General features: G+C 41.4%; 1 protein-coding gene and 1 long non-coding RNA gene across 4 annotated transcripts in view; one reads left to right on the top strand and one right to left on the bottom strand.

Annotated features, from left to right (window-relative positions):
- Positions 1 to 22,405, top strand: part of LOC122551461 (caspase-8-like) — a 73,802-nt gene extending 51,397 nt beyond the window's left edge. The window contains exons 8-11 of one of the 3 annotated variants that reach the window (XM_043693399.1): positions 3,347 to 3,447; positions 6,907 to 7,024; positions 10,317 to 10,803; positions 20,891 to 22,405. In XM_043693399.1, coding sequence (XP_043549334.1) covers positions 3,347 to 3,447; positions 6,907 to 7,024; positions 10,317 to 10,803; positions 20,891 to 21,038 — 854 coding nt within the window. In that variant the 3' untranslated portion in view covers positions 21,039 to 22,405. Of the gene's footprint in view, positions 1 to 3,343; positions 3,448 to 6,906; positions 7,025 to 10,316; positions 10,804 to 20,890 lie in introns of all 3 variants that reach the window. The other 2 variants (XM_043693398.1, XM_043693396.1) reach the window with 2 other exon arrangements.
- The window catches only part of LOC122551464, a 105,124-nt gene that overhangs the window by 26,973 nt on the left and 52,653 nt on the right, over positions 1 to 25,498 (bottom strand). The gene's annotated exons all lie outside the window — the stretch shown is intronic.

The raw sequence follows: 25,498 nt of genomic DNA, 5'->3' as shown, positions 1-25,498 counted from the left end.
GAACTAGAGAGCATAGGTTTAGGGTGAGAGGGGAAAGATATAAAAAAGATCTAAGGGGCAACGTTTTCACACAGAGGGTGGTTAAGGCATGGAATGCGCTGCCCGTGGGAGTGGTAGAGTCGGAATCATTGGCGACCTTTAAGCGGCATTTGGATAGGTACATGGATGGGTACTTAATCTAGGTTAGAAGTTCGGCACAACATCGTGGGCCGAAGGGCCTGTTCTGTGCTGTATTGTTCTATGTTCTATGTTCTATACCTCCTCATGATAAAAATTTCCGCTCTGGGAAAAAGCCTCTAGCTATCCACTCTATCTATGCCTCTTATCATCTTGTACACCTCTATCAAGTCACCTCTCATCCTTCTTTGCTCCGATAAGAAAAGCCCTAGTTCCCTCAATCTTTCTTCAAAAGACATGCCCTTCAGTCCAGGCAGCATCCTGGTAAATCTCCTCGGTATAGCTTCCACATCTTTCTTATAATAAGGCGACTATAACTAAACATAATATTCCGAGTGTGGTGTAATCAGAGCTGTATAGAGCTGCAGCTCTTAAACACAATCCCTGTGCTTATGAAAGCCAACACACCATACACCTTCTTAACAACCCTATCAACTTGGGTGGCTACTTTGAAGGATCTATGGACAAGCACCCCAAGATCCCTCTGTTCATCTACACTACCAAGAATCCTGCCTTTAACCCTGTAATCTGCATTCAAATTCAACCTTCCAAAGTGAATCACTGCCAACTTTTCCAGGTAGAACGCCATCTGCCACTTATCTGCATCCTGTCAATGTCCCGTTGCAAACTACAACAGTCCTCCACACGATTCACAACTCCACCAATCTCCGTGTCATCAGCAAACTTATTATCCCACCTTTACACTTCTTCATCCAAGTCATTCATAAAATCACAAAGAGCAGAGTGCTAGGAACAGATCACTGTGGAACACCACTGGTCACCGAGCACCTGACTGAGTACTTTCCATTTACTACCATGTGCCAGCCAATTCTGTATCCAGACAGCCAAATTTTCCTGTATCTTATGTCTTCTTACTTTCTGAATGAGGAGAAAGTGAGGTCTGCAGATGCTGGATCAAAGTTGAAACTTTATTGCTGGAACAGCACAGCAGGTCAGGCAGCATCCAGGGAACAGGAGATTCGACGTTTCGGGCACAGGCCCTTCTTCATTCCTGAAGAAGGGCCTGTGCCCGAAACGTCGAATCTCCTGTTCCCTGGATGCTGCCTGACCTGCTGTGCTGTTCCAGCAATAAAGTTTCAACTACTTTCTGAATGAGCCCACCATGAGGAACCCATCAAACGCCTTGCTACAATCCATATACACCACATCCACTACTCTACCTTCAACAATGTGTTTTGTCATATCCTCAAAGAACTGTATAAGGTTTGTGAGGCCTTGACCTTCCCCTCACAACGCCATGCTGACTATCTCTAAGGAGGAGAAAGTGAGGTCTGCAGATGCTGGAGATCAAAGTTGAAACTTTATTGCTGGAACAGCACAGCAGGTTAGGCAGCATCCAGGGAACAGGAGATTCGACGTTTCGGGCACAGGCCCTTCTTCAGGAATGAGCAGAGAGTGTTCAGCAGGAGAAGATAAAAGGTAGGGAGGAGGGACTTGGAGGAGGGGAGTTGGAAATGTGATAGGTGGAAAGAGGTCAAGGTGAGGGTGATAGGTCGGAGTAGGATGGAGGCGGAGAGGTCAAGAAGAAGACTGCAGGTCAGGAAGGCGGTGCCGGGCTGGAGGGATCCGGCTGAGACAAGGTGGGGGTAGGGGGGATGAAGAAACTGGTGAAGTCCAAGTTCATCCCCTGCGGTTGGAGGGTTCCCAGTCGGAAGATAAGACGCTCCTCCTCCGACCGTCGGGTTGTTGTGGTTTGGCGGTGGTCAAATTATGCTTTTCCAAGTAATCATAAATCCTGTCTTTCAGAATCCTCTCCAATAATTTGCCCACCACCAACATAAAATTGACTGGTCTGTAATTCCTAGGTTTATCCCTACACCTTTTATTGAACAAGAGAATAACATTTACTACCCTCCAATCATCTGGTATTATTCCAGTGGACGCGAGGACGCAAAGATCATCGCCAAAGGCTATGTCTTATTATTCTTATTTAATGTTGTACTTGCCCTGGAAATGTTTGATGGGACAATAGAAAGAGAGTTTAACCTTACTGTATTTGCCTTGGGAGTGCTTGATGATGAGGCAACATGGAGATTGCTTTACTTTGTATTTGAACAATGCTCTACCTGTCCTAGGTGTGGTTTGATGGGGGACAGTGCAATTGGGGTCTCTATTCTGTATCTAATCCTGTGCCGTATCTGCCCTGAGAATGTGAAATGGGGACAGTGTAGACGGACCTTTACTTTTTATCTAACCCCATACTGCAGCTGTCCTGGGAATGTTTGATAGGGACAGCGCAAAGGCAGTTTTACTCTGTATCTAATCGTTTGCTTTTCCTATCATGGACGTATTTGATAGAGACACTGGGTGTCTGAAATGGAAAAGGTGTTGCTACCAAGCAAAAACATTGCCAGAAGTTTAGCTTCAAGCACTTTTTTAAAGGTAATATTATTTAATTAATAGCTAATAAATGTGGTTTTAATGAAGTAATTTCAACTACTCAGCACCCAAATAACTAGTAACAAGGGAGATTTTCAAGGCATGCTCTCCTTTATGGACAGTCACTGTCATGTTTTCAGGGTGTCCAATGGCAGAGAGAAAGCTAAAATGATCATTTAATATTTTAAGTCAATGTATTAACTGCTTACATAAATTTGCTCTGGGCATGACCAAAAATCTTACTTCAATCTTCTGCATGCGAAACAGACTTGCAAATTTACTTAAGCTCTCTTGTAACGTGCAGAAGTGAAGGACAACACAAATTCACTAAAGATCCTCAGACAGCACCTTCCAAACCCATAAGCACTTCCACCTTGAAGGACAAGGGCAGCAGATATAGGGGAACACCACCACCTTGAAGTTCTCCATCAAATCACTCACCATCCTGACTTAGAAATACATTGCTATTCCTTCATTGTCGCTGGGTCAAAATCCTGGAATTCCCTCTCTAGTGGCATTGTGGATCGCCCACAGCATGAGGACTGCTGCGGTTCAAGAAGGCAACTCACCACCACTTATTCAAGGGCATTTAGAGCTGGGCAAGAAGTGCTGGCCACAAATGAAAAACATAAAAATACAGAGCACGTTTCCGAAAGTCGTTAAACTACTCCCCATTCCTTTGGAAAACTGTATAAGTTTGGTATGTGTAAAAAATCAAATCCTGCAGCAGCATAATAATATTCTGTTGTCTCTCTGACCCATTCAGCAGAAACCTCGAGAACCTCCTCAGTGATTGCAACATCCTCCCTTCCTCAACACATCTCGACACAGACAAGTTCACAGTCAGACACAAGTCAGACCAACAGCCAGGTCAGTGAACAACGTGATAATCAATATTCTGATTTCTTTAAAAGGTGCTTCTCCCTTTTCTAAGAAAGTAGACCGCATATCAGGCAGCACACATTACTCATTATCTTCTTTGAACTTGTCAGATAGATTTTGTTTAAGATTAGATTCCCTATAGTATGGAAACAGGCCCTTCGGCCTTCGGCCCAACAAGTCCACACCGATCATCCAAAGAGTAATCCACCCAGAACCGTTTCCCTACATTTACCCCTGACTAATACACGTAGCACTATGGGCAATTTAGCATGGTCAATTCACCTGGCCAGCACATCTTTGGATTGTGGGAGGAAACCTGAGCACCTGGAGGAAACCCACGCAGACACGGGGAGAATGTGCAAACTCCACATAGACAGTCGCCCAAGGTGGGAATCGAACCCAGGTTCCTGGCACTGTGAGGCAGCAGTACTAACCACTGAGCCACCAAGCCACCATTCCGTTATAGGTATTACTGGGATGGCTATAACAGAAGTGGAAGGAGAGAAAAAGTGGATGAAGTTACAATCAGGATGAGTCATAAGTAAACTGCTGTAGGCTGACGAGCTTCTAGGTTCATATGGACTGCAGCCTAGAGTCTTAAAAGAGGTTGCTATTAAGTAAAATCTAATGCTATTAAGTATGCTAATTTTCCCAAATTCCCTTGATTTCAGAAAGGTTTCATTAGACTGAAAGGTAGCAAATGTACTGAGGCAGAACACAGAAAACTATGGACCAGTTAGCATGATGCCTATTGTGGGGAAGGTGTTAGAATTGATTATTAAAGAGGTTATAGCTGGACACTTCGAGAAAACTCAAGGAAGGTAGGAACAATCAACATGGTTTTGTCAAAAGAAAATTACGTTTAACTAAATTGTTAAAGCCCTCTGAAGGATTAGCATAAAGGGGAATCTGTAAATATGCTGTACTTGAAATTGCCAGAAGGCACTTGAAAAGGTGCCACATCAAAGGTTATCATGAACAACAAACCTCATAGCGTAAGAGCAATATAAGCATGGATAGAAGGTTGAATGGCTGACGGAAAATAGAAACTTTGCATAAACACGTCTTTGTATGATTTGCAGAACATGACAAGTGGAATTCTCCAAAGATTTGTGCTGAGGCCTCCATGTTTTTTCAATTTATATTAATAACTTAGATGAAGGGAGCAAAGGCATGGTATCTAGATTTGCAATGATCCCAGGATAGGTAGGAAAGAATATAACATATAAGAAGTTTGCAGAAGAATTTGATTAATTATTACCTAGGTGCACTTAAATAGTACGATCTGCTTGTAAAACATGTAAGACCACACCTTTCACTGTACCTCGGTATACGTTACAGTAATAAAGCAAATCAAATCAAAGATTGAGTAAGTGGGAAAAATTCTGACAGATGGAGAATAATGTGTGTAAGTGAAATTGGCTCACTTTGGCAGGAAGAATGGAGGAGCAGTAATTAAACAGAGAATGACCGAAGAGTTCTAAGGTGCAGAGGGATTTCGGACCATAAGTCACAAAAGAGATTGTATATAGATACAGCACATAGTCAAAGAGATTAATGGGATGTTATTCTTATTATGAGAGGAATTGAACATAAAAGTAAGTATGTTATAGTTCAATTGTATAGGACATTGATGAAACCATATCTCAAATAGTGTGTGCAGATTTGGGTTCCTTATTTAAGGAAGGATGTAAATACATTGAAGGTGGTTTGAAGAAGGTTTACAAGATTGATACCTGGATAGAGTGGATTGTATAATGAGGATAACTTGGACAGGCTGGAATGTAGAAGAGTGAAGGTGACTTGATTGAATTTTATAAGATCCTGAATGGTCTTGACAAGGTAGACGTAAAAAAAAAAATTCCTCTTGTGGTGGATAATTCCTCTTGTCCAGAGCCAGGAGACATTGATTTTTCAAATTAAGGGTTGCCCAATTTTCCAAGATTATACATTCTTCCAACATGTGGTGTCCTTGAATTGAACACAAACTGAGACTTAATCTGTGATTAAAGATTTACCATAACATTCTTTTTCATGTTCAATTTCACTATTCTCAAACCTTAAAATCCCATATTTTAAACTGCCTTTTCAACCTGTCTTGCCTCAACTTGTGAAAGATGCAATTTAACAGTGCCTAGGGATTAAATTTGGAATGTTTTTTTTGTATGACTCAATGTTGCCAATGGAGTGCCAAGAATGTTATTAAAGAAACTGAGCAGCACTTTTATACTGGGAAGTTGGGAATGAAAATTCTTCAGGTTTTGTGCTCAAACAATTCTCAATGTTCTTTCCCCTATATTTTGACAGGTAGTTGGAAATTTTAGCAGTTAATTGATAAGACAATATTAGATCAACCAAAAAGAGAACTTTACTCTGTATATGGCCAGTTCTGTACCTGTCTTGGGAGTCTTTGTAAGGGTCCACTTCATCTGGTTATTATCTCATTGTCGTGTGCACCTTAACTACTGCTACACATTGCACAAATAGTAATGTTGTTTGAGCCCAGTCTCAGAAAGCATGATGACAAGATTGCAGTATTTTCATTTCTTGCACTAACTGGTGGTTTGCTGGTATTAGCACTGGATGAGTCAAAGTTAATGACGTGGAATTCTTTTGGATAGCAGAGAACAGAAATAGTCATCCCAACAATCTGGATTTGTATATGAGCCCAGTTTCAAACAGAGAAAAGTTACATTCCAACATGCTGAATTACTCATTTCTGAAACATCATGTTGTAATGAGATGTGCCTTTAGGAAAGATTTGTTCTGTCATGTTTCTTTTGAAGGCAAGTGTTGTAAATTGTAACTGAGCTGTCTGCTCTGAGCCCAGCAATGGAACTGGCTTTGGTTTGTTTTAAAACAGGCAAAAGAAGCATGAGCGGGTGGGGTCAAGTTCCCACAGAACCAGGATTTTAGTTTAACTTCCAGTAGCCGTTTGGGTTTGCAAGCTGCTTTACATTTCTCCCTACTACAGCAAAACACTTGAATTCTCCCTCCCTCCCTCCCCCTCTCTCTCTCACACTCTCTCACTCACACACACAGTTTTCTCTTGATGTCCTTTCCTCCTGAATTGGAGAATTACATGTGAGACCATCTGTTTTACTGAATTTGTCTTTGCCATAGTGGAACAGTTGCTGTGTCATAGTTAAACACTATTATTCTGTTACGGTTTCTAATAGACTTGTTATTCCAATCCTTTCTTTCTTTACAAATTTTAGTCATAGTGTAAGAATAAAGTGTGTTTTGCCTCAAGCCTGGTAGTTTGACTAATCGAATTGCATCCGGAACACATCCAGAAGTGCCTTACACTTCCCTTTACTAAGTAAGAAGTTGTCAGGGTCTAGGCTATCTTCTTAACATATTTTGAGGCAGTTTGGTCTGGTTCATAACAATGTTTACAAAATTGGTCACCTTTTGATGTATTTCATGTTGTGTTAAATGTTTCAGCAGTGCATTGAAGTGTACAAAATGAATAGTGAGCCACTTGGAATCTGCTTAATACTGAACAACAAATTGTTTCCTGGAACAAACTTGAACGAAAGAAAGGGGACAGATTGTGATGCAGGTAAAGTTCAATAGTTCTAACTTATATGCATTTGGAGGCAATTGGAAAGATGTGTTTTTTATTCATTTGTGGGCATCGCTGGCTGGGCAGTATTTCTTGCCTGCATCCAGGTTGCCCTTGAGAAGTTGTTGCTGAGCTGTCATGTTGAACCACTGCAGTCCATGTGCTGTTCGTTGACCCACAATGCCATTAGGAAGAAAATTCCAGGATTTTGATTCAGTAACAGTGAAAAAAAATGATATATTTATTTCCAAGTCAGATTGGTGACTGGCTTGGAGGGCAACCCGTAGGTGGTGATATTCCCAAGTATCTGCAGCCCTTATCCTTCTAGATAGAAGTTGTCATGGATTTGGAAGGTATTGTCTAAGGATCTTTGGTGTTTTCTGCAATGCACCTTGTAAATCGTACACACTGCTGCTACTGAGCATTGGTGTTGGAAGGTGTGGATGCTTATGGATGTGGTGCTAATCAAGTGCACTACTTTCTCCTGGATGGTGTCAAGCTTCATAAGTGTTATGGGAGCTACACCCATCCAGGCAACTAGTTAGTATTGCATCACACTCCTGACTTGCGCCTTGTAAATGATTGACAACCTTTGGGGCGTCAGAAGGTGAATTACTCACCATAGTATTCCTAGGTGTCTCATGGACATCTACTACAAACTCACCAACTCCCACAGCTACCTGGACCACATCTCCTCCCACCCTGCCTCATGTAAAAATGCCATCCCTTATTCCCAATTCCTCTGCATCTGCTCCCAGCGCAGGGTAAGTCTGCCTCTTCATTGGGTACATGGAACAGTCCATCTTTCACAGCTACACAGGCACCATTCCCCATCTTTTCCTCTGCCACATCGATGACTGTATTGGTGCTACCTAGTGCTCCCATGAGGAGGTTGAACAGTTCATCAAATTCACCAACACCTTCCATCCCAACCTCAAATTCACCTGGTCCATATCGGACATCTTTCTCCCCTTTCTGGACCTCTCCAACTCCATCTCTGGTGACCGACTAACCACAGACATCTACTAGACCACGGACTCCCACAGCTAGCTAGACGACATCTCCTCCCACCCTGCCTCCTGTAAAAATGCCATCCCTTATTCCCAGTTCCTCCACCTCTGCCATATCTGCTCCCAGGATAACCAGTTCCACCATAGAACATCCCAGATGGACTCCTTCTTCAAAGACTGCAATTTCCCCTTCCACATGGTCAGCGATGCCCTCCAGTTCATCTCCTCAACTTCCTGTACCTCCTCCCTTGAACCCCACCCCTTCAATTGCAACAAGGACACAACCCCCTTGGTCCTCACCTTCCACCCCACAAACCTCCGGATACATCACATCATCCTCTGCCACTTCCGTAACCTACAAACAGATCCCACCCCTACAGATATATTTCCCTCCCCACCCCTATGTGCATTTCAGAGAGACCATTCCCTCTGCAACTCCCTTATCAGATCCACACCAGCCCACACCCCACTCGCGGCACCTCACCGTTCTACCACAGGAAGTCCAAAACCTGCGCCCACACCTCCCCCCTAACCTTCGTCCAAGGCCCCAAACGATCCTTCCACATCTGACAGAGATTTACCTGTACTTCCACACGTCATCCACTGTATCCATTGCACCTAATGTGGTCTCCTCTACTTTGGGGAGATAGGACGTCAACTTGCGGATCGTTTCAGAGAACATCTCTAACATTCCCACATCAACCAACCCCAATGCCCCATGGCCAAACACTTTAACTCCCCGTCCCACTCCACCAAAGGCATGCAGGTCCTGGGCCTCCTCCACTGCTAAACCCTAACCACCTGATGCCTGGAGGAAGAATGCCTCATCTTAGGCCTTGGGCCCCTGCTACCATATGAGCTCAATATGGATTTCACCAGTTTCCTCATTCCCCCTCCCCCCACCTTATCCTCGTCCCATGCCTCCAACTCAGCACCGCCCTCTTGATCTGNNNNTGCTCCTTAGATGCTGCCTGACCTACTGTCCTTTTCCAGCACCAAACTCTCGACATAGTATTCTTAACCTCTGACCTGCTTTTATAGCCACTGTGTTTATGTGGTGAGTCCAGATGAATTTCTGGCCAGTGGTAACCCCCAGGATGTTGTCAGTGAGGGGTCCCAAATGGTGGTAAACATTGTGCAATCACTGGCAAGCTTCCCCACTTCTGACCTTATAATCGAGGAAAGGTCATTGATGAAGCAGCTGAAGATGGCTGGGCCTCGGACACTATCCTGAGGATCTCCTGCAGAGATGTCCTGAAACCGAGATGACTGACCTCCAACAATGACAAGAATCTTTCTGTGTTCTATGTATGATTCTAATCAACAGAGAGTTTGAACCTGATACCCATTTTTTATTTGATTCCTGTTTTGCTAAGGCTCCTTGATGCCATACTTGCTCGAATGTTGCCTTAATGTTACGGACTGTGATTCTCATCTCATCCTGACATAGTCATACTCACAGAATCATACCTTACAGACAATATCGCAGACACCACCATCACCATCTGTCCCACTGGCAAGGTAAATCAAGCAGAGGTGTGGCACACTGGTATACAGTCAGGAGGAAGTTGTCCTGGGAGTCCTCAACATTGTCTATGGACCCCATGAAGTCTCATTGCTTCAGGTTAAAAATGGGAAAGGACATCTGCTGATTATCAGTTGGTAAATCAGCAGTCCTCTTTGTTTAACAACATTTGGACAAAGCACAGAGGCTGGCAAGGGCACAACATGTACTCTGGATCATGCATTTTTTCATGCTGTCCCTAACTGGAATTAGTTTCCATCTACTCTGTTCCCCTTAATAGCTTGATATCTTCTTGGCCATACACCCCTGAATTTTTCCTCATAATCGAGTGCTTGCAATCCAGATAACATTCTAGTAGGTGGGAGTTGCATTCCCTCCAAGGCCAGTATATCCGCCTGAAGGTGTGATCAAACTTTGTATAATTGCAGCTTAACATTTCTTCTTCATATTCTCAGCCTCTTGCTGGAAAGATTAGAATGTTTGATTATATTCTTCATCTAGTCATGATATTTTGATGACTTATGTGAATCAGAAAGTCTTTATGTGTTCCACTGGGCCCAAGATGGATGACCTTAGATTTATCTACTTTGAAATCTATTTGCTGCAGTTTTATCCATTGACTTAATTTATGAAAATGGCTTTGGAATTATATGCTTCCATCAACACTGCTGTCTATTTTATATGGTTATATGGTTCTTTGTTCCGTTATCTATATTATTAAAAGGTAATAAATGTATTTTTAATTTCTTTGCAGAAAAGCTAACTCAAGTGTTTAAAATGTTGGGATTTAACATAGTCAGAGAAGACAACTTAACAGTGAAACGTATGGAAGAAGTACTGCTCACGTATCAAACGTTTGATCATAATGATTGTTTTGTGTGTTGCATCCTCTCACATGGTGAAAAAGACGCAGTTGTGGGAACTGATGGAGAGCTTCTTCCTATCAAAAAGATCAGGTCCATGTTTTCAGGGTCTCAGTGTTGCTCACTGCTGGAGAAACCCAAGGTCTTCTTTATACAAGCATGTCAAGGCCAAGATTCACAAAGAGCATGCCAAGTGATGAACTATTTCACAAGCAGCAGCTCTGAGCTTGAAACTGATGCAATGACATATTCCATCCCAGAGGACAGAGATTTCCTGATTGGAATGTCTACTGTTGCTGATTGTGTTTCCTACAGGACGCATAAAGGCTCCTGGTTCATTCAAGAACTGTGTAACTGCTTGGAAGAATTATGCCCCCGGTAAGTAAATGGTTTTATTTTCTTCCTTTTGTTGAAGTTATTGGCCTACAGTTTCATAGACACCAGTGGCCCCAGAACTCTAAATGAGTTACCGTACTGATGCGCATGCCGTGATGGAGAGCTTCAGCAGATGTTCCAATGGAGCATCAGAGCAAAGCTTGATTGGCTCTGACTGCAGCGTCCACAATTCAGCATTCTTTCCGAAAGCTAACAAACAGTTCTATACTGCCAGTATGTTTTAATCAAAATGTATTCTTTTAGGATTACAGTATTGGAAGAAATATGCAAGATGGCATTGAACACTTTTTCTGATTGTCCTCTTTGGCAAGATGGTGACATAGTGGTCATGCCATTTGGGATGTGGCTGTTGGTGAAATTTTAATCCAGGTCATAGAAATGTCAATAATGGTGACGATGTCAATTATTGTTGATTGTTGTAAAGGCCCATCTGATTCACTAATACCATTGAGGGAAGCAAAGCTGCCATCTCTACCAGCTGTGGACCACATGTGAACTCCAGATCCCATGGCAGATTGCCTACCCTGTGAAACGGCTGAGCAAGTCACTCAGCTCAAGAGCAATTACTTAAGGATGGGAAGCAAATGCTGACCTTGCCATTGATGCCCACATTCCCTGAAATGTTTTGTTTTTAAAAAAACCGCTGTTTTGTACTTTGAATTTCTCGATATGGTCTTTTTGTCATAGAGGTCTACAGCATGGAAACAGCTCCTTCGGTCCATGCTGACCAGTTTTCACAATTAAACTAGTCAAATTTGCCTCCATTTGGTCCATTTTGCTCCATAATTATCCCATCCATGTACCTGTCTAAATGTTTCTTAAATGATGAAATTGTACTCGCTTCCACCACTACCTCTGGCAGCCTGTTCCAGACACTCACCACCCTCTGTGTGAAAAAACTCCCCAGCTGAGCCCTTTGGTATCGCTCCCCTCTCCCCTTAAACCAATGCCCTCTAGGTTTAGACTCCCCTCCATGGGGAAAAGCAATCTACCTTATCTATGCCTCCATGATTTTATAGACCTCTCTAAGGTTACCCCTCAGTTTCCTACCCTCCAGCGAAAAAAGTCCCAGCCTCTCTGGAGAACTCAAACCTTCAAGTCCAGGTATCGAGTTTAATAATATTTTTCTATGGTAGGACAACCAAAATGTATGTAGCACTCCAAATGCAGTCACAATAATGTCTTGTTTAACTACAATAAGATGTCCCAACTCCAATACACATGCTCTGACCGACGAAAGCAAGCATGCCAATAGCCTTCTTCACCATCCTGTCTAACTTGCTCCCATTAACCTCTGTACTGTCCTCAAACTTCTCTTTCATCTCCCTCCTGTTTTGGATCCCACTCCACTGCCAGACTAGTTTAAACCATCCAGGGTGGTTCTAGCAAATCTCCCTGCCAGGATATTGGACCCTCTCCAGTTCAGATGCAACCCATCCCTCTTGTACAGGTCACCCCACAAGAGGTCCCAATGATCCAAAAATCCGAATGCCTGCCCTGTGCACGAGCTCTCAAGTCACACATTCACCTGCAAAATCCTCTTATTCCTACTGTCACTAACATGTGACCATAGATGTAGTCAAAAAATCACTACCATTGAAGTCCTGCATGTTAATCTCCTGCCTAATTTCCTATGATCACTCTTATAGACCTTCGACCTTTTGCTGCATTCTAATGTTTTCTTCGTTCTCGAAGTTTCAAGCATGTTGTCAAGATTGTCATTTATTGCCTGTCTCGGGTTGTCCTGAGACCGCGCTCAATTCAAGCTAGCAATGAGTATTTGCTATGCTCCTGAATGAGTTTTGTAGCCTCTGCACAGGTTTTAAATTTGTTTATTTCTCCACAGATGCTGCCAGACCTGCTGAGTTTCTCCAGCACTTTCTTGTTTCAGATTTCCAGCACCCACAGTTCTTTGTTTTATACAAATAAAGTGATTGTTGGTCCTCTACAGACAGAGAATAGAGAGCTAATGGTATATAATAAGGAAATGGCAGATCATATGTACAAACAATTTGCTTCAGTCTTCACAAAAGAGAAGATAAATATATTTCTAGTAATAGCTATAAATTAGGAAGTAGAAGGAAAGAAGAATAATCACTAGGAAGAGGTACGAAGCAAAGTCTTATGGTATTAAGCAGAATTGGAATTGTGGGATGACAAGTCTCTGTGTTCAGATGGACTTCATCCGAGGATCTTAAAAGATGTGTTGTTAATTTTCCAAATTTTCCTTTAATTGGGAAAGTGTCCAGCAGGGCGGATACTTAATTTAGCTCAGTGGGATGAGCCCCTTAATGAATACATCAATATTCACAACGGAGAATAATATGGTGGATGGTGAGCCTTAAGAGGCATGTGTTGATATTCTAGGGCATGTCAATATAAAAAATGGGAGATATAAGGAAAAGCACGAAGGTTGACAAGTCCCCAGGACACAATGGGATCTATACAGAATGCTGAGGGAGGCAGGTGAGGAAATTGCTGGGATCTTGTACGAATTCTTTGTATCCTCTTTTGTCACAGGAGAAGTCCCAGAGGACTGGAAAATTGTCTGCATTGTTCCTTTATTTTAGAACAGCAACAGAGGTGATCTGGGAAATCACAGGTTGGTAAGCCTTATGTCAGTGGTAGGGTAATTATTGGAGAAGGTTCTTACGGATAGGATACCTTCACATTTGGAAAAATATTGATTTATTAGCATGGTTTGTGCAGGTTGTGTGCTTGAGTTTCTTGAGGAAGTGACAAATATAATTGATGAGGGCAAGGTGGAAGATGTTCTATGGACTTTAGCAAGGCATTTAAAATGTTCCCTCATGGCAGGCTGAGACAAAAGACCTGGGTTCACATGGGTTCTACAGTGAGCTGTTAAGGTGGATGCAGAACTGGTGTGTCATAGAAGATAAAGATAAGCACTGAAAGGATGTATTTCTGACTACAGATCTGTGATAGTGTTGTTCTGCAGGATTCAATGTTGGGACCCCTGTTGTTTATAATATATATAAATGATTTGGAAGAGAATGTGGGTGGCCTGAATAGTAAGTTTTTAGATGACGTAAAGATTGGGGGAGCTGCAGTTAGTGAGGATTACCAGAGAATATAGATAGACTACAGACTATGGTGGAGAAATGGCAGATGGAGTTTAATCCGGACAAATACAAGATGATGTATTTTGGAACATTTACTGCAGGAGGAAAATATACAGTAAATTACTGAACCCTTTGTAACATCAATGAACAGAGGGATTTAGGCATACAGCCACAGTTCCTTGTAAGTGGCAACAAAAGAGATTAAGATGGTCAAGAAGGCACATTGCATGCTTGCCTTCCTGAGTTGGGGCACAGAGTACAAAAGTTATCAGTCATGTTACAGCTCCAGCTGCAAAACTTTAGTTATGCCATATTTGGAATATTGTGTACGGTTTTGATCGGCACATTCCCAGAAGGATGTGGAAGCTTTGAAGATGGTACAGAAACAGTTTACCAGTTTGCCTGGTTTGGAGGGTGAGATTGGACAAAATATGGTGTGTTTTCACTTGAATGTTGAAGGATGAGGGGGCGACCTGAAAGAAATTTACAAAATTATGACAGAGTGAGAATGGAAAGCTCATAGTATATAATAAGGAAATGGCAAATGACATGAAGAAATAATTTGCTTCAGAATTCACAATAGAGGTTATAAAAATAATTCCTGTAACAGCTTTAGATCAGGAAGTGGAAAGAGAGAGGAACAATCACGAGGGAAGGGGTACTAAGTAAACTATTATTATATCCAGCAAAACTGGAACTGTGGGCTGACAAAATTCCAGGCCAGATGGACTTCAACCTGGGATCTTAAAAGAGATGACCAATAAGGAAGTAGGAGTCGCCTGTGGCCCACTCTTATCTGGTACACCATTTTGGATTTTGTGGCAGGAGATTACTTCGCAGAGGATAGGAGTGGAAGATAGATCCATGGAACAATGGTTGGTTCTGGTGCACAGAAGGGAGGAAGAAGAATGGCAAGGCTATGGTGATTGGGGATTCAATACTCAGCAACAAACGTTTCTGCGGCTGCAAAAGAGACTCCAGGTTGCCTCCATGGTGCCAGGGTCAGAAATATCTCTGCAGCTGTAGGACATTTTAAAGGGTGAAGGTGATCAGTTGTATTTATAATATATAACCAACAACATCGGTTATAAAAAAAGGATGAGATCCTGCAAGCAGAGAATAGCGATCTAGAACATAAATTGAAAGGTAAGACCTTACAGGCAATAATCCCAGAATTGCTACCAGCACCATGTTATCATTAGAAATAGGATATACCCAATGTGGCTGGAGAAATACTGTAGGAAGGAGAGATTCAGATTCCTGGGACATTGGGACCAGTTCTGGGGAAGATGAGATGAGTACAAGCAGGATATGAGCAGGACTGAGACCAATGTCTTTGGTGGGATGTTTGCCAGTGCCATCAGTAAGGTTTTAATAGCGGGGAGATGGGAATTTAAGCAGGGACACAAAAAAGAGCAAAGAAGGACGGAAACAAAAAGGTTATAGCAAACATGGAATGCAGAAAAACAAATGGGGCAATATTGCAAAATAAAGCTGAGATGAATAACAAGGTCAGATGGATAAGTCTAAAGGTTTTGTGCCTTAATGCACAGAGCATTCACAATAAGGGAGATGAATTGGCAGCTCAAATAAATATAAACAGCTGTGAATTATAGTTACAGAGAGATTGTTGCAAGGTGACCAAGAATATAGACTGAACAAACAATGGTATCCATTATTTAGATTAGATTAGATTAGATTAGATTACGTTACAGTGTGGAAACAGGCCCTTCGGCCCAACAAGTCCACACCGACCCGCCGAAGCGTAACCCACCCATGCCCCTACATTTACCCCTTACCTAACACTACGGGCAATTTAGCATGGCCAATTCACCTGACATGCACATCTTTGGACTGTGGGAGGAAACCGGAGCACCCGGAGGAAACCCACGCAGACACGGGGAGAACGTGCAAACTCCACACAGTCAGTCGCCTGAGACGGGAATTGAACCCGGGTCTCTGGCGCTGCGAGGCAGCAGTGCTAACCACTGTGCCACCGTGCCGCCCATTTAGGATGGACAGACAAAAATGAAAGGACTTGGGTATACATTGTTAATACAGGAGGAAATCAGTGCAATAGTGGGGAAGGAGATTGGCTCAGAAAATCATGATATGGAATCAGTGTCTGTGGAGATAAAAACACCCAGGCACCAGAAACTTTTGTTGGGAGTTGCCTATGGGTCTCCAAACAGTAGTGGAGATGTAAGGGAATACATTAACTAATAATTGGAGATGCATACAATAAGGGTACGGCTGTAATCATGGGTGACTTTAATTTACATATAAATTTGTCAAACCAAACAAGTAACGGTATTGTAGAGGAGAATTTTCTGGAGTGTGTGCATGACAAAATGTTTGATTAAGAGGGGGAAAATAGGGTATGAGATTAGAATTGCAAGGAACCTAGAAACTGACCATTCAGCTATCAAAATGTATCAAGAGAATTAGATTAGTAAAGACAAATGTAGGTCCCTTACAGCCAGGAACCAGGGTAGTTTTAATGGGGAAACAAAGAAATGGCAGAAAATTGAACATATACTTTGGTTTCGTCTTCATAAAAGAGGGCACAATTAACTTCCCAGAAATGGTCTCTTGAAAGGGTTTTGCAACTTTGAAACTCTGACAGAAGGTAGTGGAAACTGAATGGATATGTTGAAGGCAGAGGTAAAAAGCTTCTTGTTAAGACAAAGGAATCATAGGTTTTGGGGTACATGGGAGCGTATAAGTTAAAATACAAATTGAATGACAGGGCAGGCTTGAGACACTGACTGACCTACTTATGCTTCTATTTGCAACTCTTGACCCTAATGTTAATCAGAAAACTGTCCGACTGAGCTCTAAGTCCATTCAATTACCCAGCCTCCACTGCTTCCTGCGGTAGAGAATTCTAATGACCCTCCAATGACATTTTGAAAGAAGAAATTCCTCTTTATCTCATACTAAGTGGGAGACCCCTCACTTTGAAACAGTAACGCCTCCCCAACTAAATCCTAGATTCCTTATGAGTTTGATACCAGGACTAATAGGGTTAATTTATAACATAAGTTCTATCAGTGAAGCTTTTATCCCAATGAGTTCAATGATTAGAGGGGATCTAATGAGTTTAAGATGACTAAAGAAACTGATAGAGAAATTATTGCCTCTTGTGAGATAGTCTGAAACAAGGAGGCAAAACCTTAAAATGAGAGGAAGTCCATTCAGGCATGATTCAGAGAGCACTCCTTCTCTTAAAAATAGTGGAAATCAGGAACTTCTTCCCAAAGAAAATGTTTGAGGCTACGGAGACAATCGAAAATTTAAAACTGGTTGAAATTTTTTTTGTTAATCAAGGGCCAACAAAACCACGGCAGTTCCAACAGATTGAAGACGCAGGCCAATCATTGTAGATTGGATAGAGTGTTGGCACCTGGATAGATTGCTGGCATTTAAACATGACAAGACACTGGGACCTGATAAGATGCATCCAAGGATTTTGAAGGAAGTGGGGATAGAAATTGCAGAGGTACTGGGTATAATTTTTCAGTCTTTCCCAGACTTGGGGAGGTGCCAGAAGACTGGAAGATTGCAAACATTATGGCCTTGTTCAAAGTTAAAAATCACAACACCAATTATAGTCAAAAAGGTTTATTTGGAGGCACTAGCTGTCGGACTGCTCCTCCTTCATTAGGTGGTTGTGGAGTATAAGATCGTAAGACACAGAATTTATAGCAAAGGTTTACAGTGTGATGTAACTGAAATTATACATTGAAAAAGACCTTGATTATTTGTTAGGTCTCTCATCTTTTAGAATGAACATGTTGGTTTCAGTTCTTTCATATGTGAATTGCAGAACTTTTTCGAGTTACATTCTCAACTGAACTTTAACAATTGGTGTCATGTCGGCCCAGATAATGTATTGAAGGTGTGAGGTGACCTGTGTGAGGGTGTCTGTGCCCCAATAATCAGACAGATTCTAATTGACAAAACAGATTTACAGAATCTCACATGGATTCATGCAGTTTTTGAGCAAAATAAAATGTAATTCTGCAAGTACAAATTGACCCCCCCAAACTTATATATGCATGCATGTAGGTGTGTATGTGTGTGAGGTGGTATGAGTGTCTGTGAGAGAGTGTGTGTATGTGTATGTGTGTGAATATAAAGGGGTATAAGTCTGTGAGAGGGTGCTTGTGTGCCTGTGAGTGTGGGGAGTGTGTGTGAGCATATGAGAGCTTGTGTATGAGAGAGGGTCTGCGTGAGTGTATGGGTCTGTAGGAGTGTCTGTGTGTGTGTAGTGCAGTGGTGTCACTTGTGGTACTGACTGATAGCCAAGTTTGGTACCCATGGGAATGGCCTCAAATGGGACCTTGGATTCATGTTACACTCGTGATTCTATTTTTAAAGTGGGATTTACTTGCAGAATTACATTTTATTTTGCTCAAAAACTGCATAAATACATGTAAGATTCTGTAAATCCCACTTTAGAAATAGAATCAGTCTGACCTAACTTTGGGACATAGACAGACTTTACCTTCACATCTTCAATGCATCATCTGAGCTGAGATGGCACCTATTGTCAAAAGCTATCTTGAGAATGTAACTTTAAAAAAATTACATATGAAGGAAGCAAAACTAACATAATCATTCTAAAAGGTGAAAGATTTAAGCTAAATTTGTTTAATATTACATTCCATGACACTGCAATCCTGTTGTTATAAATTCTGTGTCTTATGATTCTGCTCTACAACCACCAGATGAGGAAGCAGCGTGTTGAAAGCTAGTGATTCCAAATAAACCTGTTGGACTAATACCTGGTGTTGTGTGATTTTTAACTTTTGCCCACCCCAGTCCAACACCGACACCTCCAAATCATGGCATTGTTCAAGAAAGCTTGTAAGGATAATCCCAGCAATTACAGACCCTTTCTGTTACTTATACAAAAAACTCCAGCATTTTAGTTAAACACAAGTTCCTCTTTAGAAATCCATTCTAACTCCTCCTAATCAACCCATCTTTTTCCATGGATTACAAATTCTATCCCCAATAATTGTTTCTACATGTTTCCCCACCACCAAAGTTAAACTAACTTGGAAGTGATGTTCAACATATAGAAAACACTTAGAATCATCGAGATGTTCAGCACGGAAACAGACCATTTGGTCCAACTTGTCCATGTCGACCAGATATCCTAAATTAATTTAGTCCCATTTGCCAGCACTTGGCCCATTTCCCTCCAAAATCTTCCTATTCATATACCATCCAGATGTCTTTTAAATATTGTAATTGTACCACCCTCCACCACTTCTTCTGGCAGCTCATTCCATACACGTACCACCTTTTGCATGAAAACGTTGCCCCTTAGGTCCCTTTTAAATCTTTCCCCTCTCACCTTAAACCTATGCCCTCTAGTTGTGGACTCCCCCAACCCAGTTATACCTCAAGAGATATGTACAATTGTGGTTGCCTCACTATAGGGAAGATGTGAGTGTATTGGAGAGAGTGCAGAAGCAATTTACAAGAATGGTTCCAGGAATAACAAGCTTGGAGAAGTTAGACAAAATGGCTGAGAGATGATTTTATTGAGGTTTTCAAACCATGAGCAAGCCGGATAGGGTAGTTAGTGACAAGCTGTTCCCGTTACTAAAAGAAAAAAGAACTAGAGGGAATAGATTTAAAGTCAAGTGCAAACGAAGCAAGAACGATCTAAGAAAAAGCTTTTACACACAGCAGGTAGTTAGGGTACAGAATTCGCTGCCTGGAAATGTGGTGAAGGCAGGTTCCATTGAGGCATCCAAGAAAGGATTAGATGATTTGGGGCGGCTCGGTGCCTCAGTGGTTAGCACTGCTGCCTCACAGCACAAGGCACCCGGGTTCAGTTCCAACCTCGGGCGACTGTCTGTGTGGAGTTTGCACATTCTCCCCATGTCTGCGTGGGTTTCCTCTGGGTGCTCTGGTTTTCTCCCACAATCCAAACGTGCAGGTTAGGTGAATTAGCCATGCTAAATTGCCCATGGTGTTCAGGGATGTGTAGGTCAGGTGCATTAGTCAGGGGTAATATAGGATATAGGATGGGTCTGGGTGATTTATTCTTTGAAAGGTGGGTGTGGACTTGTTGGGCTGAAGGGCCTGTCTCCACATTGTAGAGATTCTATTCTATTTTTAAAAAAGACTATTTGGATAGAAATTGTGTGCCGTTATATGGGGAAAAGGCAGGAGATGTGGCAGGTGAAATTTGGCAATGGGCCAAATGGCCTCTTTCTTTGTCCTAACAATTCTGTGATTCTGTGGTCTAATTGAATGTTAGAACGGACTGAAGGAGCAGAATGACCTATTCTTGGCCTTCTGTTTCATTCATTTAAAGTTTGCCTTTTCAAGATCAAATATAACTTTCTCTTGTTTCCTAGTACACAGGTAAATGCGACATTATTGGGGGCAAACGTTCTTTCAAATTCTATTTATTTATAAAGAATGGTATCCTAAATGTATATGTAGCTGATCTGAATGCAACATCCTTTGGGTCAATAACGTGTTGCATCGCAGTACAAGTCAGCAACACATGCCCCACTTCTAAGTCTATTGACTTAGTTTTATTTGAGATATATAGTGTGTTTTGAGACTGACTGAAGTTACTCATTGTTGCTTTTTTTATCCTGCCAGATCTTTTTAAACTCACTATGTTCCTACCAGAGTACATGGCAGATTAGAATTTATGACCTCAAAACAGATACAGGTCATTTGGCCAGTCAAGACTGCTGCACCACTCAATGAGATCATAACTGAAACCAATACAGAGACTGCTGGAGAAACTCAGCAGGGTTGGCAACATCTGTAGATGGAAACAGAGTTATGTTTTGAGTCTGATATGAGTCTTCTTCAGATCATGATTGATTTGGCTGTGGTCTCATCACCACTTTCCTGTCTGCCCCCGCAAGCCGGAATTCCTAATATTGACATGTGGTTCTTCTGTCTGCTTACTAACACTTCCAATTTTCTTTTTGCCTCCCCAGAGGAGAAGACCTGCTTACAATTCTGACCGTAGTGAATCAGAAAGTAAGTGAAAAACATCAAAGCAAGAAGCAAATTCCGGAGCCAAGATTCACCCTATCCAAGAAGTTGATCATTTTGCCCCCTTCTAAAAGGAATTTAAACAGCTGATCCAACTTCAGCCACACAGGAATGAATGTCTGTATTTGATATCTCAGGAGGAAATTCAGCAAGCTAGTTTGACTTTAAAATGGGTTTTGTCCATCATTAAATGTCAGCAGTACCTGTGGACCCTATAACTGTTTACAAACATAGCAAGTGTACAAATGTTTCATCTACCTGTTTAAACCTTTTGTAATTATAACTCTGGAACAGGTGGGACTTGAACCCTTCTGGTTCAGAGGTGAGGACACCATCTTTATTCCACAACAGCCCTCCATATATCAAATGTAACCTAGATGGACCTATCAAATCACTCAAACTATTAATACGATGAGGAAAATTCTGCTTAGGTTCTGTGGATGCCTTAAGATTTCCATGCCATTAATCGTTGTTTTGAAAATAAACTGATTTTAATGCAAGATTAAAAGATTTCAAAAAACAGACTGAAGACATGCTGTGTTCGAGGAATCCTAGTATTTAATTTATATTTTTAAAATAATATGTTTTCTCTGATGTAAGTAGCAGTTCAGTCAGTGTAATAGGCTCTTTAAAGAAAAACAGGCTTACGTTGACAGACCACCTCTCATGACTTCAAGGCATTTTGCTGATTTTATGCCTTTGGAGCAAATAGGAAAACGTGGTCATAAGGATAACCTGTAGGTCTATTATGACATTCTCCATAATAGATGATCCAATTAAAACTGTCTACAACTGCACTTTTTTTTTCTAGCAAGAAGATGAGTCACATATCCAGGATACAACAAGAGTGATTATATCTTCCTGTCTCCGTGCCTTTCACACGCCTGTGGAGAATTGTTTAGGTAGTTCCCTTGCAGTCTGACCAGGAAATCTCCGGGGGACTGAAGCTGTTGTCTCAAAGTGCACTGAAGTAAAAATTTTCGTTAGTACTGGCATCAAATCTGGAAGTGCATGATGTAGGTCAACCTGCCATTGTTGCATCAGCACAAATGTTTCACCCTGAACTGTATGAGGCACCTTTACCCAGTCTGTGTACAGTCCGGGTAAAAAAAGTCAGCGGAAGTTGCCACAGTTTCAAGGTTATTTTAACATACTTGCAATTTGATGTGGGGAAGGGAGGGACAACCTATTCTTGCATTGATTAATTATAAGATGCCCTAAACATGAAGAATCTTTCCACAAAATAGGCAGATTTTAACAAAATGCGATAAAAGGAAATAAAGGTTCATGTAAAACTATAAATGGAGACTTAAAGCAAATGTCAGGAACAAAACTCAGTTAATAACCAGGAAAATTAGTTCTATGTCCATGTTCTACATAGACAGGGTGCTTAAAAAAGTGCTTGACATGCTTGACTACATTGTTCAGTCCTTTGAGTATAGGAGTTGGGAAGTTGTGTTGAGATTGTACAGGACATTGTGAGGCCTTTTCTGGAATACCCAGTGTCCAGTTCTGGTCGCCCAGTTATAAGAAGCATGTTATCAATATGGAGAGATTTACCAGGATGTTAATAGTTTGAGTTAGAAAGGAAGGCTGGATAGGCGAGGATTTTTTTCACTCGAGCGTAGGAAGTTGACAGGCGATCTGATAGAAGTTTATAAAATAATGAGAGATATAGAGAGAGTGAATGGTAGTTGTCTTTTCCCTACGATGGGAGATTTCAAGACTGGGGCAAATGTTTAAGGTGAGATGAGAGATCTATAAAAGACACATGAAGCAATTTTTTTTATACAGATGTTGGTTTGTGCATGGAATGAACTTCTTGAGAAAGTGATGAATGCAGATACAATTACAATGTTTAAAAGACATTTGGATAGATACATGAATCGGAAAGGTTTGGAGAGATATAGGCCAGGACCAGGCAGGTGGGACTAGTTTAGTTGTCGGTTATGTTCGGCGTGGACTAGTTGGACCGAAGGGTCTGTTTCCGTGCTGTATGACTCTGCTCTATAAAATTATGGAAATTCAAGGAAGGAATTGAAAAAAAAGCTAAAAAGAGAGGCAAAGAGACATTACAAGATAAGAATAGCAGGCAGTATTAAATTTAATCCTAAAACACTTCATGAAGATATAAAGTGTAAACTTGAAAAATGGTTGGGCTTTTAAGAACCCAAAGCAATGTAACTAAATTACTACTTTGCATCTGTCTTCACAAAAGAAGCAAAAGATGTGAAGGTTACATTAAAAGGGGAGTGGGAATATCTGGGCAAGGTAATAATAGAGGAAATAGTGTAGCACTGCTGAAAGTTGGTAAGCCACTGGCTCCGTATGGAATGTATCCTCGGCTTTTGTATGAAGCAAAGGTAGAAACCATAGAAATGTTAGTTACACAGAACGGTATAAGAGGGCTGCCAGTATTACACCATGACTCAAGAAAGAGAAGGGAAAAAAGACAAACAAAATGGAATGTAGGTCGGAAAACCTGAGAGAGGCTTGAAGTCCAGAAAAATGGGTTTGAAGCATGAAAAAGTAAGAAGTAGACTCACTGAGGAAGTCAGTTTGAAGGTCCTCGTCCAGGTATTGCTGGAAAAGATATTGAAAATAAGAACCAAAATGACACACCCCAAGAACATGAACTTTGCGAGAGACTCCCAATTCTGTTCTCTCCACATGTTCCATAAAACTATGATAAAATCAAATAAAATACCACAAAGTAAAGGAGTATTTATAGAACTCTTTTGAAAATAGTCAGTGAAAATTACTTTTCAAAAGAAAGTGTTGAAACTTAAGGTGGTCAAATTAGCAGGACCTGACAGTTTACAAGCACTAAGTGAAGCTGGGAATGAAATAGCTAAGTCATTCTCTAAACCTTAATGTGATAAAAAGCTGAGAGGGTATTACTTCTTCAAAACCAATACTGCAATCTGTTATTTACACTTCCATCATTTCATGTGCATTAACATCGTGAAATTACTCACTTGTAAAAATAAAAATCTTAATTATTTTGTCTATCTACAAGGTTTGATCAATATTTTACATTACTTTGAAATAATAAATACTGCATACAACAAGTGCAATACTTGTGGTAAATAGACATTTTAAGAAAATATTTAACAAGGTACCACAGAATTAGGCAGAATTAAGGAATTTATTTTTATTCATTTGTGGGATGTGAGCTTTGCGGGCAAGGCCGACGTTTGTTGCACATCATGAATTGTTCTTGAGATCGTAATGGCAAGGGCCTCCTTTTAAAACTGAAACTGTCAGCACTGTCAGATCCTCATGTCAGCAGCAAACCACTCCAAAAACAGCATCATCATGAACTACTCAGGAGTAACCAAATTGCCAATGAACTTGCAAAGACCTCCACATTAACTGAGGGAGATTGGTGCAAATGCTGGGAGATTAGGGCGGCATGGTGGCTCAGTGGTCAGCACTGTTGCCTCATAGCACCACGGTCCCAGGTTCAATTCCAGCCTCGGGCGACTGTCTGTGTGGAGTTTGCACATTCTCCCTGTGTCCGCATGGGTTGCCTCCGGATGCTCTGGTTTCCTTCCACAATCCAAAGATGTGCAAGCCAGGTGAATTGGCCATGCTAAATTGCCCATTAGTCAGAGGGAAATGGGTCTGGGTGGGTTACTCTCTGGAGGGTCAGTGTGGACTTGTTGGGTCGAAGGGCCTGTTTCCACACTGTAGGAAATCTAATCATTATCATCATCAGTTGTCCAACAAATTAGACAATTTTACAGTCATATAACCTTTTTAAGTATGACTGCCAGCATTGGAAGCACAAAGGGATGGGCCCCTGGAAATTCTGACTGTGGCTTTCAACCCCATGATTCTTTTGCTATCAGGCTGCAGCTTTAATGCTGAAGATTCTCTTGCTCTCCCTCATATGAAGGATAGATGTTTTGGGGTCAAAAAGGAGCCATTCAGTCCCTTGAGCCTGTTCTACCATTCAGTGGCAGATCTGCATATTACTTCCATTTAATCACCATTCTCCTGAGTACTCTTGCAAAATAAAAGTCAATCAATCTTGGCATTGAAATTTTCTGCTTTCTGTCTCATTCCATTGTTATCAATAAATTGCTTCTGATTCCATGTATTGTACTTCCATTTTGGTTAGCAGTCTCTTATTTGGCACCTATCAACTGTATTCTACTAGTCCATGTTACTAATTGTGTGCCATGCTAGGGACCTCCTCATAATTCAGCTATAATTAATAGACATGATTTATGTGTTACAATTCCATTTTCATTCTTTCTTATCAAACAGTCATCGAGATGTACAGCATGGAAACAGACCCTTCAGTCCAACCCGTCCATGCTGATCAGATATCCCAACCCAATCTAGTCCCACCTGCCAGCACCCAGCCCATATCCCTCTAAACCCTTCCTACTCATATATCCATTCAGATGCCTTTGAAATGTTGGATTTTGTACCAGCGTCCACCACTTCCTCTGGCAGCTCATTCCATAAACACACCACCCTCTGCGTGAAAAAGTTGCCCCTTAGATCTCTTTTATATCTTTCCCCTCTCACCCTAAACC

Source organism: Chiloscyllium plagiosum, chromosome 7, assembly GCF_004010195.1.
Source record: "Chiloscyllium plagiosum isolate BGI_BamShark_2017 chromosome 7, ASM401019v2, whole genome shotgun sequence".
NCBI classification, from domain to species: Eukaryota; Metazoa; Chordata; class Chondrichthyes; order Orectolobiformes; family Hemiscylliidae; genus Chiloscyllium; species Chiloscyllium plagiosum.
Note: the sequence above shows the minus strand (reverse complement) of the source record. Positions and strands in the feature narration are given on the sequence as shown.